General features: G+C 50.8%; 1 protein-coding gene across 1 annotated transcript in view; it reads right to left on the bottom strand.

Moving 5' to 3' along the window:
• Window positions 1–18,334, bottom strand: part of LOC119964273 (vascular endothelial growth factor C-like) — a 209,179-nt gene that overhangs the window by 117,135 nt on the left and 73,710 nt on the right. Inside the window, exons 3-4 of the mRNA XM_038793548.1 lie at window positions 9,657–9,791; window positions 9,298–9,378 (exon numbers count right to left, since the gene is read on the bottom strand). Coding sequence (XP_038649476.1) covers window positions 9,298–9,378; window positions 9,657–9,791 — 216 coding nt within the window. The remainder of the gene's footprint in view (window positions 1–9,297; window positions 9,379–9,656; window positions 9,792–18,334) is intronic.

Genomic DNA, 18,334 nt, shown 5'->3' with positions numbered 1-18,334 from the left:
CGGAGGGGTTTGGTTCGATTGGCTGGCTGGTGGCCAAAGGCCGTATTCTGTCCGGCGACAGGTAGTGATTGGGCCCTACCCAAATGGAATGGTTTTCAGAGGATGTAGGAAGTGGCTGTCGGATCCCAGATGATGAGAGGAGCAGCTGTGAGTTTCTATCTCTCTCTCTCTCTCCAGAAATATTGTCTACCTGCTGGTCTCTGAACCTGCAGAGACCCTGGATGAAGCTACAGTGCAAACCATTACAGGCTGAAAACAAAAACCTCCAACTAAAGCCGAGATGAAGAAAGGTGTACTGGATGATGTCCATCTGAATCAAAGACGCAAATACTTCCATCATTATTTTACATTCCTCATTCCCCTCTGCGTTTGTCTGTCTTGCATGTGTTTAGAGGGTGGGTGAGTTAAAGAGGGGGAGGTTAGGAATTAGATAATAGTTAACCAGTTGTATTTGTTGCATATATAGTTAGGATTATTGTTATTGATAAAAATTCATTGTGTTTAAATTTACAAACCTGGTGACTGTAGTTATTGGACAGCCATAAACCAAATACTTTGGGTATTTTCGATGGGTAATTTGTTACTTTCAATTGTGTTGTGACTTCAGGTCAAATGGAGCTGGAATTGACCGTGCACTAGTCCAGGGTGCCGTAACATTACAACAATACACATGTTCAGGCTCCATAAACCTGCCTTGTACATTAAGTCAGACCATTCATTCGCACAGAGCAAGGGATAGATAATCTCTCAAAGTCCAGTACATTAGGTAACAATAAGGATGCTGATTAAGATTTTCTTGGAAAAAATGGACAGAATTGCAGAATGTGACAAGAATTCTCAAAGGCACAAGAATGATAAACAAGAAAAGACCAGTTGGTCCCTTGAGTTTCTGCTGCCGTGATAAATTTTAATACCCACTAGCCCCACACAATCCCCTTCGAAGGTCAAAAAACAAAGAAACAAAGAATTCTTGGCCAAGTTAGGGGAAACGATCAGGAAAGTCCCCCTCTGACCCCCACAAGTGATTGGAAGACACCCAATACCCATCTGCACCTTCTGGGCACTGCAATACAAGCCACTGTTAGGGACCTCTGAATGCTCAAAATAAATCTATGTTTACTGACAAGCTTAAAACAAGGGGCTAGTTTAGCACACTGGGCTAAATCGCTGGCTTTTAAAGCAGACCAAGGCAGGCCAGCAGCACGGTTCAATTCCCGTACCAGCCTCCCTGAACAGGCGCTGGAATGTGGTGACTAGAATGTGGGCTTTTCACAGTAACTTCAGTGAAGCCTACTCGTGACAATAAGTAATTTTCATTTTTCATTTCATTTTCACAAGTTGCAAAATTCAATAGCTGCCTGTAAAAAGCGTAGAACATTTTTCAGTTTAGGCAACATTTGCCAATGTCCTCTCATCCTCCCTAATCTGTCTATTTCAATAGTCTATCCATGTGGATTGAATTTAATTCATTCACTAATTTAACAACTTCACTGCAATTTCCTTCATGTCAACCCTTTCCAAGAACAGAAACATCCAGCTCTCCAATGTCATTCAGGTAACTAAAGTTTTTTGAATTAAGTATCAGTCTCATGACCTCCAGGATCTGTCTATCATTTAAATAAAGGCAGGAAAGGTTGGGAAATCTCAGAGGGTCTGTCAGCACAGTGAAGAGAAACGCAGCAAACAGTTCAAGTTGACGACCTTTTGTCGGATTAACTCCACCATTTATCATGCAAGTGGAATAAAAGTAAGCACAACATTCTATTTGAGGCCCAACCAAGGTAAATGCCTACAAAGAAAAGATTTTATTTGGTATTGTAGCACTCTAATATTCTATACAATTTTGCACAAGGCACTGCCATAAAACTGAATAATCCATGGATAACTAGATCTTTCTCCCCCTCTTTCATCTTAAATTGACAATCCTGCATGGTCTACTCATTCTCCATCTATATATTTACACTGTGCACCTTGTATTGTCCTATTACATGTTTTTTTCATGTACTAAATGATCAGTTTGAGCAGAAAAATACTTTTCACTGTACCTTGGTACACGTGACAATAAACAAATCCAATCCAATCCAATCCCTACTCACATGCATAACACTGCATTCCCGGCTGAGTCACTGTCTATGCAGATTCTGCACGTTCTCCTCATGTCTGCGTAGGTTTCCTCCGGGTGCTCCGGTTTCCTCCCACAAGCCCTTAAATATGTGCTTATTAGGTGAATTCGACATTCTGAATTCTTCCTCTGTGTACCCGAACAGGCGCCGGAGTGTGGCGGCTCGGGGACTTTCACAGTAACATCATTGCAGTGTTAATGTAAGACTACTTGTGACACTAATAAAATTATTATTATTAACACAGGCTGATTTCCTCATTGATGCACTATCAATTACTACGAGACGAGAGTAGAATGTAATTGAGGCTTTATTACACAGAGATGTGTGGCCTCCTACAGCAGCTCGCGAAATGGCTGCAGTTTGGAGAGCACACCCATTTATACTCCGCCTACTGGGCGGAGCCAGCAGGCAGTGATCTACCCCCGTATCTGTAGTACAGGGGCCTTACCGTAATACCAGTATACACAATATAATACAACAGTGTTGACTACCACATTCACCCCCTGTATAAAAGGAGTCCAGCGGGGGTGATGGAAAAACTATTTACATACAGATTGGTTTTAAAATTACAGAGAAGGTTACAAATTTAGACGATCGGGCGCTTTGATCTGTCGTTGAGAGCGCCGCAGTACCGGTGGCATCTCAGACGTTGGCTTGGTCTTCGGTGACTCCAGGAGCCTGTCGACATCCTCCTCATTCCCAGGTGGTCCAAGGGGAGGACGGATTGTCCTGGAGCGGGGGCTGTGGTGGGGTGTGCTGGGGGGAGGAAGGGTAGTGCCGGGGCAGAGGGAGGGGGTGTGTGGAGACCCAGCTGGTGCCAGGTCCCTGAGGGAGACTGTATCTTGACAGCCGTCGAAGTACGCTACGTAGGCGTGTTTGCGTGGAGTAGATGTGCCCTCTCAACCAACAGGTCTGCTTTGTGGAGCCGCACGTGCTTGCGGAGGAGAACGAGTCCTGGAGTTGCCAGCCACGTTGGGAGCGAAACCCCGGAGGTGGACTTCCTGGGGAAGGCAAAGAGATGTTCATGGGGGATTTCGTTAGTCACAGTGCACAGGAGCGACCAAATGGAGTGAAAGGCGTCGGGGAAGCCGGGTGATTTCTGGACCGTAGGGCCAGCTGGACAGTCTTCCAGACCGTCCCATTCTCCCGCTCCACCTGCCCGGTTCCCCTGGGGTTGCAGCTGGTCGTCCTGCTCGAGGCAATACCCCTGTTGAGCAGGTACTGGCACAGCTCATAGCTCATAAATGAGGATCCCCGGTCGCTGTGGACATAGGCGGGGAAACTGAACAGAGCGAAGATGGTGTTGAGGGCTTTGATGACGGTGGCAGACGCCATATCGAGGGATGGGATGGAGACAGGGAATCGGGAATATTTGTCGACCATATTGAGAAAATACGTGTTGCGGTCGGTGAAGTCCATGCAGAGGCGTTCAAACGGGCGGGAGGCCTTCACCAGGCACGCTCGGTCTGGCTGGTAGAAGTGCGGTTTACACTCCGCGCAGACCTGGCAGTCACTGGTGATAGCCCTGACGTCCTCGATGGAGTAGGGCAGATGGCGGGCCTTAATGAAGTTGTAAAAGCGGGTGACTCCTGGGTGACAGAGATCGTCGTGCAGGGTCTGGAGTCGGTCCGCTTGTGCGCTGGCACATGCACCTCGGGACAGGGCATCGGGGGGCTCATTGAGCTTACCGGGGCGATACAAGATCTCGTAATTAAAGGTGGAGAGCTCGATCCTCCACCGCAAAATCTTAACATTTTTGATCTTACCCCCTGTGTGTTGTTGAACATGAAAGCAACCAACCGTTGGTCAGTGAGGAGAGTGAATCTCCTGCCGGCCAAATAATGCCTCCAGTGCCGCACAGCTTCAACGATAGCTTGGGTCTCCTTTTCGATGGAGGAGTGCCGAATTTCGGAGGCATGGAAGGTGCAGGAAAAGAATGCCATGGGCCTGCCTGCCTGGTTAAGGGTGGCGGGCAGAGCGACATCTGATGCATCGCTCTCGACTTGGAAGGGGAATGTCTCGTCGACTGTGTGCATCGCGGCCTTGGTGATGCCGGCCCTGATATGGTTGAAGACCTGGTGGGCCTCAGCCGTCAGTGGGAAACCGGTGGAGTGGATGAGTGGGCGGGCCTTGTCCGCATAGTTAGGGACCCATTGGGCGTAGTACGAAAAGAACCCCAGGCATCGTTTGAGGGCCTTGGGGCAGTGGGGAAGGGGGAGCTCCATGAGGGGGTGCATGCAATCGGGGTCGGGCCCTGGAACTCCGTTCTGAACCACATAGCCGAGGATGGCTAATCGGTTCGTGCTGAACACGCACTTCTCCTTGTTGTAAGTTAGGTTGAGGAGTTTGGCGGTGTGGAGAAATTTGGAAAGGTTAGCATCGTGGTCCTGCTGGCCATGGCCACAGATGGTGACATTGTCCGGGTACGGGAAGGTGGCCCGCAGTCCGTACTGGTCAACCATTCAGTCCATCTCCCGTTGGAAGACCGAGCCCCCATTGGTGACGCTGAAGGGAACCCTAAGGAAATGGTAAAGGCAGCCGTCTGCTTCAAACGCAGTGTATGGGCGGTCCACCTTGCGGATGGGGAGCTGGCGGTAGGCAGATTTCAGGTCCACTGTCGAGAAGACCTGGTACTGTACAATCTGATTGACCATATCAGATATGCGTGGGAGGGGGTACGCGTCGAGCTGTGTGTACCGATTGATGGTCTGACTGTAGTCAACGACAATCCTGTTTTTCTCCCCGGTTTTCATCACTACCACTTGGGCTCTCCAGGGGCTATTTCTGACCTCGATGATACCTACCCGCAGCAGCCGCTGGACCTCAGACCTGATGAAGGTCCTGTCCTGGGCGCTGTACCGTCTGCTCCTGGTGGTGACAGGTTTGCAATCCGGGGTGAGGTTTGCAAACAGGGAAGGCGGGTCGTCCTTAAGGGTCGTGAGGCCGCAAACAGTAAATGGTGGTAGGGGCCCGCCAAATTTCAGGGTTAGACTCTGGAGGTTGCACTGGAAGTCCAGGCCGCGTAGCAAGGCAGCGCAGAGGTTGGGGAGGACGTAGAGCCGGAAGCCACTGAACTCTACGCCCTGGATGGTGAGGGTGGTGATGCAGTACCCCCGGATCGCCACGGAGTGGAATCTGGAGGCCAGGGAGATTCTTTGGTTAAGGGGGTGTACCGCGAGGGAGCAGCGCCTTACTGTATCGGGTGCTCTCAGTGCTCCCGGAGTCCAGAAGGCAGGATGTCTCGTGCCCTTCGACCGTCACCTTTGTCGACGCAGTCGTGAGGTAGTGCGGTCGAGGCTGGCCGATCGTGACGGAGGCTAGACACAGCTGGTTGTCGGCGGATGCAGGCGATGAGCAGCCCGATGAGGTGCCCGACGGGCAGGAGTCCTGAGGCGGGTAAGATGATGGTGCTCACGGGCCGCACGTGTCCTGGGACAGGCAAGATGGCGGCGCCCTCGGGCCGCACTTTTCCTGGGGCAGGCAAGATGGCAGCACCCATTGGTTCTGAGGCAAGCAAGATGCCGGTGCCCACAGGCCACACGTATTGTGGGTGGAACAAGATAGCGGCGCCCATGGGCTGCACGTGGTCTGAGGAGAGGAAGATGCCGGCGCCAGCTGGCCGCACCTGAGGGGTGCAGGAACAATAGTGGCGATTGAGCGGGCCTGGCACACTGCAGCAAAATGTCCTTTCTTGCCACAGGCCTTGCAGAGCGCACTCCACACCGGGCGGCGCTGCCGGGGGTGTTTTGTCTGTCTACAGGGTCCCCCCGGGGTTGGGTGGCTGCCGCGCGGCGCAGGCGTGGGGTTGGCTGGAGGCGGTCGCTGATGGGGTCCATGATGCCCAGGAGGGGTGGGCCCTGTGGTCGGGGGCATAAGCCTGTACGTTGCGTGAGGCGACTGTGAGCGAGAGCGCTAGTTTCTTGGTCGTCGCGAGGTCAAGTGTGGCTCTTTCTAAGAGGTGCTGACAGATGTAATTCGACCCTATGCCCATAACGAATGTGTCTCTCATTAGCAGGTTCGAATGTTCCGTGTCCGAAACGGCCTGACAATCACAGTCTCTCACCAGGGCGAGCAGGGCACGCCAGAAATCTTCCACAGACTCACCGGGAAGTTAGTGCCATGTGGACAGGAAGTGCCTGGCGTAGATCTTGTTGGTCTGCTGAGCGTAGTTCTCCTTCAGTAGCGCCATGGCCTCTGCGTAGGTAGGCGTGTCCCGGACGAGTGGAAAGACGTTGGAGCTCAGCCGCGTGTACAGAATATGAAGCTTCTGTACTTCTGAGATTGGATCTGTCGCAGACCCGATGTATGCTTCAAAGCAAGTTGGCCAATGTGCAAAGTCCTTTTTGGCGTTGTCTGCTTGAGGATGCAGCTGCAGGCGATCCGGCTTGATGCGGAGGTCCATCTTTGAAAAATCTCTGTGTAATAAATTGATGCACTATCAATTACTACGAGACGAGAGTAGAGAGTAATCGAGGCTTTATTACACAGAGATGTGTGGCCTCCTACAGCAGCTGGCGAAATGGCTGCAGTTCGGAGAGCACACACATTTATACTCCGCCTACTGGGCGGAGCCAGCAGGCAGGGATCTACCCCCGTATCTGTAGTACAGGGGCCTTCCCGTAATACCAGTATATACAATATAATACAACAGTGGTAACTACCACACTCATCTTCTGATTGGATTTTATTTTTCTCGTGGCAGGTCCTACACCCACACAGATCTTTGTATAATTTATGAGCTTGCAGACAGTTCCTCCAAAGCCTTTATCCAGACCATTAAACAGACTGTGAAGAGCAACAGCCTTAACACCAATTCCTGCAAGAGTCAGTGAGTAAACTAGTCCTCGTCACCTCCCTTCAACGACATTGCCCTTAATAACAACCTTGTCTAAGAATGCAACCAATTCCCACTCCAGCCTAAAATCGTACCCTAATCCTGCAGGATTTAATTTTTATTAAACACTCTATTGTGCTTGGTTGACAGGCTCAACCACTGACAGCAATCCCAGAAAACAGTATGTCATTTGTACACTCACCACGGGGGAGTGGCACCATCTTTTACTTGTACAGAGAAAGTCATCAGTAGAATGTGAATCGGGTAACATTCACAAAACTCCTGGAATCTCATGTCAGTAACTCACCCTGAACCTTCTCTGAAGCAACTTGAGATTTTCTACAATGTTAAAGGTGTGATTTAAATACAAATTATGCTGCTGTTGTAATTCAGGTGCCCCAACCATCAAATGACAAAGGGTGAAGTAAGAAATAACGATAGAATTCTCTCCAACATTTTAATTAGATACCAAATCCCAACATATTGAAATAAGTGTCTCCATTAAGGATTTTGTTTTGATTTCCTATCTTCAATAAGAGTATCAGGTCGAAAGGAAAGTTATCGTCAAGCTTACGGAATGTAGGTACTGTTTGGAACGACCAATAATTCTGACAGGTCAAGAAATGAGCCAGCCGAGAATCTGTACACGAACTGGTGATACAATACTTGTTCGAACACAATTATAGTCTGGACTAAATATCTTTCTGATCATGAAATCTGCAATCTGTAATGGAGCCCCCACACAATCCCCACACCAGCTCGAGCCAGCTTAAATCCCTACAGTGCAGAAAGAGGCCATTTGTCTCATCGAGTCTGCATCGACCTTCCGAAGGAGCGCCCTAACTAGGCTCACTCTCCGCCCTATCCCTGTAACCCTACGCATTCATCCTGGACAATCCACCCAACATACGCATCTTTGGACACAAGGGGCAAATTTAGAAAGGCCAATCCACCTAACCTGCACATCTTTGGACTGTGGAAGGAAATCAGTGCACTCGGAGGAAACCCATGCAGGCATGGTGAGAATGTGCAGACTGCGCACAGTCACCCCAGGTCAGAATCGAACCCACATCCCTGGCACTGTGAAGCAGCAGTGCTAACTGCTCTGCCACCGTGCTGCCCTGTTCTGGGAGTAATGCTGAACATCATTACTCTCAACCGAATAACAACTTGTATTGTCTTTAGCGTCATGAAACATCCTACAGTTTTTCGTGGTGAAACACTTTGCAGAGTCCTCAGGGTTCTACAAGAAAAATAACTACAGCGTAATCTACAGAAACCTTACTCAAACTTCATGAGCAGAATGTCCTTTAAAAGCACGTTATGATTGACTATGGTGCTGTTTCATATGCATGGTGCTTAGCAACGAATCATAGAATTTACAGGGCATAAGGAGGCCATTCGGCCCATCGGGTTTGCACTGGCTCTTGGAAAGAGCACCCGACCCAAGCCCACACCTCCACCCCATCCCAACACTTCCACCCTATCCCTGTAACCCCGTAACCCCATCTATCCTTTTTTATGGACACTAAGGGCAATTTAGCATAGCCAATCCACCTAACCTGTACATCTTTGGACTGTGGGAGGAAACCGGAGCACCCAGAGGAAACCCACGCAAACACGAGGAGAACGTGCGGACTCTGCACAGACAGTGACCCAAGCCGGGAATCGAACCTGGGACCCTGGAGCTATGAAGCAACCGTGCTAAGCACTATGCTACCATGCTGCCCTATTTCTGTAAACTCACCATAACCTGAAAGTATGGTTAATTATAATCACCAAACGAGGCTATAGGACATGCAACACGAATTCAGTTTCTGCCTTTATATACAGAAGCGTTGTTAATTTGAGTCAGAGAAAGGAAAGCTTCTTGTCTTAAGATTCAACCTTCAGTAGATCTATTGAAGAAAGAACCGGGGGCTGGGACTAACCTGAATAAATCTATTAACAAATAGGAACGATGGAGTGAATGGTCTGCTTCTGGGCTGTATAATTCTATGCCCAAGGATGGTGATTGTGACACAAGTATTTACTGTGGCAGTCCAATGCAAACTCACATGTAGTGATAGAGCTGCCACACACTGCAATCAAGGTGTATCTTTTAACTAAATCGATTCTTCAACAGCAATATACGTGTGCACTGAAAACCCTGCCCCAATGCAAGGAGTCTTTATGTGTGGCAAAGCAATATTGCCTCATGGACTGACAAAACTGTCTCCTTTACACACCGTCCTCAATATATTAAAATGTTAGTACATTCCCAACACCAAACGAGCAGATAGAAACGCTTCTAAGGATGCCAGCTGGCTGGAGAGATCTGGGGTTAACATGCATCTTTACCTCGCCTTCCTCTTCGTCCTCATACTGGTCATAGTAATCCTGGCTGGACTCGTAGGCAGAGCTGGTTCCCAGCAGCAGAACCTGCAGGAAGCACAGGGACACCAGCAGCCCTGACAATCTCCAAACACGACCATACCTCTGACAGCTCCGCAGGAGCAATTCGCTGAAGCAGACGCACATCGTTTCTGGGTTTTTCTTTTACCCCCTTCTCTCTGATAACTTTTAAGAAAAACGTTGCATGAACGACTGCAATGAAAAAAAATCTCCAGGAAGTCGAAAAAAAATAAGTGTCTTTCTTCCCAATGCCTGCAACGTTGTTTCTTGAGATATAAAAAAAGAGAAAAGTCGTTGAAAAATACCAATTCGTTTTTTTTTTGATGTTTTTGAAAGGTTTTCTTTCGTTTGCTCCTGAGCTTTTCAAAACAAAACAAGCCGTGCGCCTTGTTAATGTGGAGCTGCTTATCTGAGGATGAAAGTGGCCTCAGCGTCAGAGGCTGCAAGTGCAATAAAAGACTGAATAAAAAGTTGATGTCTGGGGGCGGGCTCTTACCTCATTGCCTGTCAACATACTTTCCCCGATCAAAAATATGTCAAAGCATGTTTTAGAGCGAGAAAAAAACCCGCCAGAAACATGATCCTGCCGGTCGTTCGCCGACTGCACCCTTTCAAGGCGGGACACACCTCCCCCTTGTTGACAAATGAGGAACAGGGGGAACGGCAAGCATTAGGCCATTCAGCCCCTCACTTGGCCCTTGAGGCTGGTGCTATTTTCACCTTGTCTCTGAACCTGGTGTGTGGGTGGCGTATGTTCTATATATATGTTGAGGGCGGCAAAGTAGCACAGTGGGTAGCACTGTTGCTTCACAGCGCCAGGGTCCCAGGTTCGATTCCCGGCTTGGGTCACTGGCTGTGCGGAGTCTGTACGTTCTCCCCGTGTCTACGTGGGTTTCCTCCGTGTGCTCCGGTTTCCTCCCACAAGTCCTGAAAGATGTGCTTGTTAGGTGGATTGGACATTCTGAATTCTCCCTCAGTGTACCCGAACAGGCGCGGGAATGTGGCAACTAGGGGATTGTCACAGTAACTTCATAGCAGTGTTAATGTAAGCCTACTTGTGATAATAATAAAGATTATTATTGTATGTTCGTTAATTCTTCTAGTATATTAATAATTTTATAATAATCTTCATTATAAGGACATTGTCTGAAGCCCATCCCCCGATGCTGTGCCCCGACCGGCCGTGTGGTCTCATCCGTCGGGATATCGGCCTGGCAGTTGCGGACTCAGTCCAGCACTACCACAGTCGGGGAAGGGCCAATCCACGGGCAGGAGGGGATTTCATCAGGGGCTGGGGGCACTTTGGGAGGTGGTCTAGGGCACGCGAGCCGGCCGGGGGGGGGGGACTCTTTTGTGTGCCAGGTCTGCATGCGGTACTGCCATGTTGCATGGCCAGGCCGCTGCAGGTCGAGTGCTCTACGCTGCCTTCCTGCTCGCCCCCAGCAAAACGGGGAATTGGTGGCCGTTTAACGTCATATTCTCTGGCGTAAAATGCCACCGTTCCCACGCTGGCATGGGGACATAGCCCCAGAATTGGAGAATCCAGCCCCTGGTGCGGGTACAGATGGCTAAAATTCAAGTCGGTATGAAAATTGAAACAGATGGACCTCCTAACATAAGTAATTAATTTGTATGATTACTGTCCTTCATTCCCTGGTTTCTGATTTTACCCGTCTCTCAGAAGCTCTTCCACTCCATTCTTCATGGGGCTGCCTCAGCAGTAGGGTTATTCCTATTATGAGGAGTGTGGTACATTTCCTTGAACAACATCAAAACTGTGACACTACCTGAGGAATATGGCCAGTTCATGTTGTGAAATTCCATCACGACTTGCAAAACCACAATTCCACAAACAAAGCAGTTAGTGTGGGAGAACGAGATAGTTTAACTGAATGCAGCCGCCAAAACAATAGATAACAACTGAAAGGAAGGAAAATGTCAAGTTTGGAATCTAACCTCAAGCCTTGGTTTGCAAGTTTAAACAGACAAAGTATTCTCACATGATATGAATCCCTCCCATTAAGTGGCAGTTTCCTTATCACCATTCAGTATCCTGCACTGATCATATAGGTGTCACCACTAGATGGCTGACAAGTTACAGTTTATTCCGGTGGAATCCCAAGATTAGAAAGAAATAAATGCATAAATAACACATGCCTGTAGCGCAGAAACCCATAGAACACAAACAGTTGGAGTCACAAAACCAAGGGCCTTTGCTTCCCTTTCTGTGGAGGCTACCGATTTCTGTGCCATCTACTCATAACATGTTTCTGTTGTTATCACAGCTGGGGTTTGTTATTGTCTCCTCCTTCCCAATTCTGCCACATGATCCTCAGCTCAGTGGGTGGGTGGGCAGGTGATTTTCTTGCGACCCTGTGGCAATATCACCTCTTGACCTGTTGCTGGGAGGACGAAGGCTGGCCCAGTATGACCCTACCTTAGATCCTCCCTCCTTTCTCACAGAAGATTTGCACCGTCTGGTAGCGTTTGGCTCAGACCAGGGATTTAATATTAGACACAAATCACGTGCACATTGAGTTGGTACGCAGATGGGAGGTGCCTCTGAAGTTTCTTGCAGGAATAGAGATGGTAACAATCCAGTTACTCTAAACTCAGCACAGTGGTTAGCACTGTTGCTTCACAGCGCCAGTTCGATTCCCGGCTTGGGTCACTGTCTGTGCGGAGCGTGGTAATCACCACTGTTGTGTATATTAGGAGATGATGTGGAGATGCCGGCGTTGGACTGGGGTGAGCACAGTAAGAAGCCTTACTACACCAGGTTAAAGTCCAACAGGTTTGTTTCAAACACTAGCTTTCGGAGCACTGCTCCTTCCTCACCTGAGGAAGGAGCAGTGCTCCGAAAGCTAGTGTTTGAAACAAACCTGTTGGACTTTAACCTGGTGTTGTAAGTCTTCTTACTATATTAGGAGATGTGAGGTAAGATCCTGTACTACAGGTACGGGGGTAGTCCCTGCGTGCTGGCTCCGCCCAGTAGGCGGAGTATAAATATGTGTGCTCCCTGTACAGCAGCCATTTCACCAGCTGCTGTAGGAGGTCACACATCTTAGAGTAATAAAGCCTCAGTTGTATTCAACTCTCGTCTCTGTGCAATTGATTGTGCATCAATTTATTACTCTACGATTTTCAGAAGTTGGACCCCCGCATCAAGCCGGATCGCCTGCAGCTGGATCCGCAATCAAGCGATGCAAAAAAGGACTTTCAACTTTTGCTAGCTTGTTTCGAAGCTTTCATCAGGTCTGCACCAGACCCAATTCATGAAGCTCAGAAGATCCAGATACTCTACTTGCGGCTAAGCTCCAATGTATTTCCTCTTATCCAGGATGCGCCGACCTACGATGCAGCCATGGCGCTACTGAAAGAGAATGACGCCCAGCAGACGAACACGCTCTTTGCCAGACACGTATTCTCGACTCGTTGCCAACTCCCTGGTGAGTCTGTAGAAGATTTCTGGCGTGCCTTAATTCCCCTGGTCAGAGACTATGACTGTCAGGCCGTCATGGCCATGGAACATTCAAACATCCTCATGCAGGACGCTTTCGTTACAGGGATAGGGTCAGACCTCATACGGCAGCGACTTTTAGAGGGGGCCCCCTGCTCGACCTCGCAGAAACCAAAAAGCTGGCGCTATCGATGACAGTCACCTAGCACAATATTCATGCCTACACCTCCAGATGCGCGGCCCACTCCTCCTACGCATCGTGGACTCCACAGATGGACGCCACACCGGGGGCCTCACCCAGCCAATCCTACGCCTGTGCCACGTGCCAGCTAGCCAACCCCGGGGGGCCCCGATGTTACTTCTGCGGGCAACAGAAACACCCCCGCCAACCCTGCCCGGTCCACAGCACCCTTTGCAAGGCCTGCGGCAAAAAGGGGCACTTCGCTGCGGTGTGCCAGGCCCGCGCAACAGCCGCTATCGCCCTGACCCCCCTCGCGTACGGACAGTGGGCGCCGCCATCTTCTCCTCCTTGGGCCACGCGCGGCCAGTGGGCGCCGCCATCTTCCCCTCCTCGGACAACGTGAGGCCCATGGGCACCGACATCTTTCCCTCCTCGGACCACGTGCAGCCCATGGGCTCCGCCATCTTGTCCAACCCAAGATCATCAGGTGTCGCCATTTTGTCTCCCCCACGGCACATGGGCGCCACCATCATTCCAGGACCTGTGCCCCCCGGGCACCCCATCGTTCGACACCAGCAACGACCAGCCGCGACTTGCCTCGGTCACGATTGACCAGTCTCGCCCGCCTCGACAAGTGTGAAGATCGATGGGCACAAGACCTCTTGTCTGCTGGACTCCGGGAGCACTAAAAGCTTCATCCATCCAGATACGGTAAGGTACTGCTCCCTCGCGGTACACCCCGCCAATCATAAAATCTCCCTGGCTTCCGGGTCCCACTCCGTGGCGATCCGGGGGTACTGTATAGCCACGCTCACGCTCCAGGGCGTAGAACTCAGCGGCTTCCGCCTCTACGTCCTCCCCAACCTCTGCGCTGCCCTGCTACTCAACCTGGACTTCCAGTGTAACCTCCAGAGCCTAACACTGAAATTTGGTGGGCCCCTACCACCCCTTACTGTGTGCGGCCTCACGACCCTAAAGGTTGACCCACCTTCCCTATTCACACACCTAACCCCGGACTGCAAACCCGTCGCCATCAGGAGCAGACGGTACAGTGCCCAGGACAGGACCTTCATCAGGTCCGAGGTCCAGCGGCTGCTTCGGGAAGGCATCATCGAGGCCAGCAACAGCCCCTGGTGAGCCCGTGGTAGTGGTGAAAACTGGGGAGAAACACCGAATGGTCGTGGACTACAGCCAGACCATCAGTCAGTACATGCAGCTCGACGCGTATCCCCTCCCACGCATATCTGATATGGTCAATCAGATTGCACAGTACCGGGTCTTCTCAACTGTGGACCAGCTCCCCATCCCTAAGGCGGACCGCCCATACACCGCCTTCGAGGCAGATGGCCGCCACTACCACTTTCTCAGGGTTCCTTTCGGCGTCACCAACGGGGTCTCGGTCTTCCAAAGGGAGATGGACCGAATGGTCGACCGGTACGGGCTGCAGACCACTTTCCCGTACCTAGACAATGTCACCATCTGCGGCCACAATCAGCAGGACCACGATGCCAACCTTGCCATATTTTCTACACCGCCTCTCTCCTAAACCTCACCTATAACAAGGAGAAGTGCGTACTTAGCACGAACCGCTTAGCCATCCTTAGCTACGTGGTCCAGAATGGAGTTCTGGGGCCCGGTCCCGAACTCATGCGCCCCCTCATGGAGCTCACCCTTCCCCACTGCCCCAAGGCCCTCAAGCGCTGCCTGGGGTTCTTTTTGTACTACGCCCAGTGAGTCCCAAACTATGCGGACAAAGCTTGGCCACTCACCCAGTCCACCCTTTTTCCCCTGACGGCCGAGGCTCAACAGGCCTTCAACCGTATTAGAGCCGACATCGCCAAGGCCGCGATGCACACAGTCGATGAGACGTTGCCCTTTCAAGTGGAGAGCGACGCATCAGGCGTCGCTCTAGCCACCACGGTCAATCAGGCAGGCAGGCCCGTGGCATTCTTTTCCCACACCCTTCATGCGTCCGAACTTTAGCACTCCTCCGTCGAAAAAGAGGCCCAAGCCTTCGTTGAAGCTGTGCGGCATTGGAGGCATTACCTGGCCGGCAGGAGAACCACTCTCCTCACTGACCAACGGTCGGTAGCCTTTATGTTTAACAACACACAACGGGGCAAGATCAAGAATGATAAAATCTTGAGGTGGAGGATCAAGCTCTCCACCTGCAACTACAAGAATTTGTATTGCCCCGGTAAGCTCAACAAGCCCCCAGATGCCCTATCCCAAGGTACATGTGCCAGCACACAAGTATCATAGAATATCATAGAATTTACAGTGCAGAAGGAGGCCATTCGGCCCATTGAGTCTGCACCGGCTCCCGGAAAGAGCACCCTACTCAAGCCCACATCTCCACCCTATCCCCACAACCCAGTAACCCCACCCAACACTAAGGGAAATTTTGGACACTAAGGGCAGTGTATCATGGCCAATCCATCTAACGTGCACATCTTTGGACTGTGGGAGGAAACCGGAGCACCCGGAGGAAACCCACACACACACGGGGAGAACGTGCAGACTCCGCACAGACTGTGACCCAAGCCGGAATCGAACCTGGGACCCTGGAGCTGTGAAGCAATTGTGCTATCCACAATGCTACCGTGCTGCCCAGTAGACCGACTCTGGACCCTGCATGACAACCTTTGTCACCTGGGAGTCACACGGTTGCACCACTTCATAAAGGCCTGAAATCTGCCCTACTCCGCCGAGGAAGTCAGCGCAACACCAGAGACTGCCAGGTTTGTGCGGAGTGCAAACCGCACTTCTACCAGTCGGACCGCGCGCGCCTTGTGAAGGCCTCCTGCCCCTTTGACCGCCTCAGTGTGGATTTCAAAGGGCCCCTCCCCTCCACAGACTGTAACACGTACTTCCTCAGTGTGGTCGATGAGTACTCCAGATTCCCCTTCGCCATCCCGTGCCCCAACATGACGCCTGTCACCGTCATCAAAGCCCTCAACACAATCTTCACTCTGTTCGGCTTCCCCGCTTAATCCACAGTGACAGGGGATCCTCATTCATGAGCGATGAGCTGCGTCAGTTCCTGCTCAGCAGTGGTATCGCCTCCAGCAGGACGACCAGCTATAACCCCCGGGGAAACGGGCAGGTGGAGAGGGATAACGGGACGGTCTGGAGGGCCGTCCAGCTGGCCCTACGGTCCAGAAATCTCCCGGCCTCCCGCTGGCAGGAGACTGATGACCATCTCTGATATAGTCATAATGACCATTGTATCTAAAGGCAACCAGTGTGTAATGCCTGGACAGAATTGTGGATTCGCTATCAGCTCGGAATATAAAAACAATGGGTTTAAAGCCAGCAAAGAAAGCTGCCCTAGAGACTGCCTGTGTGTGCTTGGTGAGGTTAAGCAGCTGGAAGGTTTTCAGGTTGAAGGTGTGTGACACAGCAACAAAAGCAGCCAACAGTGTCCTTGCAAATTGGAGACTTTTGAAGGAATCTCTCTCTTACTCGCTGACTGTGCAAGTTAGCCCCAGCGAGCAAATAGATCACAGCTGAAAAGGGAATTGAATGTTTCTCTGCCTAAGCACAGAACACTGGAAAATAAAGGAACCAACTATTTTCCATGTATGGCTCCCAGGACTGGAACCTTGAAATTAATTATCCACTTACTGAAGCCAGCTCTACTGGCATCTTGAATCATAACTGTTGTATGCTTCACCTCGCGAGTCAAAGACTGTTCTGTATACCTATTTATTTTTGTCCCTTTTTATTTATATTTACTTATTATTGGACTCAATTCTCACTTCTAAACTGTATGAATGTATATATGTACGTCCGACCGTTTTTCTTCTCACCCTTTTAGTAATTAATCAGCTGACTCTATCTTAACTCAAGTTAAATTGGCTCCTTTTGAAAAATTACTATGGCGTCTCAAAAAGTGTCCTGCTGGAAAAGGAACCTTGTAAGAGCAAGTTTTGTTGCCACCAACAGAGGGGATTGAATATAGACTTGAAGTCCATTCATCGTCCATCACCCGTGTTTGTAACAATTTGGGGGGTACTCCGGCCGGACAGTGCCAAATCAAGGGGTCTCGTCTGGATCAGCCACTTTTGGCGAACCTCACCGAGGGGTGGTTGTAATTGTAATCAACCGTAACTTGGCAACAATGGGCGAAATTCTCCGATCCCCCGCAGGGTCGGAGAATCGCCCGGGTCTGCCGAAAATCCCGCCGTGGCAGAAATTCTCCACCATCCGGGAATTGGCGGGGGTGGGAATCACGCCCCGCCGATTGGCGAGGCCCCCTGCGGCGAAGTCCCGCCGCTGGGAGGCCTCTCCCGCCGCCGTGGTTTGAACCACCTCTGGTGGCGGCGGAATCGGTGGTGCGAGTGGGCCCCCGGGGTCCTGGGGGGGGGCGGGGCGATCGGACCCCGGGGGGGTGCACCGCGATCGGCGCCCACCAATCGGCGGGCGGGCCAGTGCCGTGGGGGCACTCTTTTTCTTCCGCCGCCGCCACGGCCTCCGCGGCAGCTGACGCACCGGCGCATGCGTGAACCGGCGAAGGCCTATCGGCCAGCCCGGGCGCCAGGCGTCAAAGGTCGCTGGAGCTGGTTTGGGCGCCAGTCAGTGTGGTGCCAACCGCTCCGGCGTGGGCCTAGTCCCCAAAGGTGCGGAGAATTCCGCACCTTTGGGGAGGCCCAACGCCGGAGTGGTTGGCGCTACTCCGCTACGCCGGGACCCCCCGCCCCGCCGGGTAGGGGAGAATTTCGCGGAGTGAATGGAATTGTCGGAAGACCAGCATCTATGATGCAGTGGTCTTCAGCAGGAGGTCTAGATGGATCATCCACTTGGCAGTGCTGGCTGAAGATGGTTTTAAATGCTTGAGCCTCGTCTCCTGCTGTGCAGCACTAACAGCTGACAGTGTCGATCATTATTCTGGTTCAGACCAGCTCATTTCAAAGTCCTGTCAAATGAAATAGGAAGTTTTGTCCCATTAGTGTACATTTTCACATCTGAAGAGGCAGCTCAGCATTTAAAAGCCACATAGAAAGACTAACTGAATATCCAACTGAAAAATTCTTTCTTCGCAGAAAGCGTAAATTGCTCCATCTATTAAAGAAATATTAATTTAAACAATGGCCAGTGCTCCTAGGGCATGTATTTTTATTGAACTCGTTGACTCGCCTGCCGCTATTTCATCATCTCAGCTGATGTGATACAATTGTTTAGGGTACAGCAATAGTGAGGCACATTTTAATTGTTTCATTCTATATATCATGAATTTGAAGGACGCTGACCTTCTTGAGAAGGAATCTTGTACAGTGGAATCTGAATGTCTTGTAATCTGGAAATAAGCTACAAATGATCACACAATAGACATGCAATGA

Source organism: Scyliorhinus canicula, chromosome 4, assembly GCF_902713615.1.
Source record: "Scyliorhinus canicula chromosome 4, sScyCan1.1, whole genome shotgun sequence".
NCBI classification, from domain to species: domain Eukaryota; kingdom Metazoa; phylum Chordata; class Chondrichthyes; order Carcharhiniformes; family Scyliorhinidae; genus Scyliorhinus; species Scyliorhinus canicula.
The sequence above is the reverse complement of the archived record's forward strand: the minus strand, read 5'-3'. Positions and strand labels throughout refer to the sequence as shown.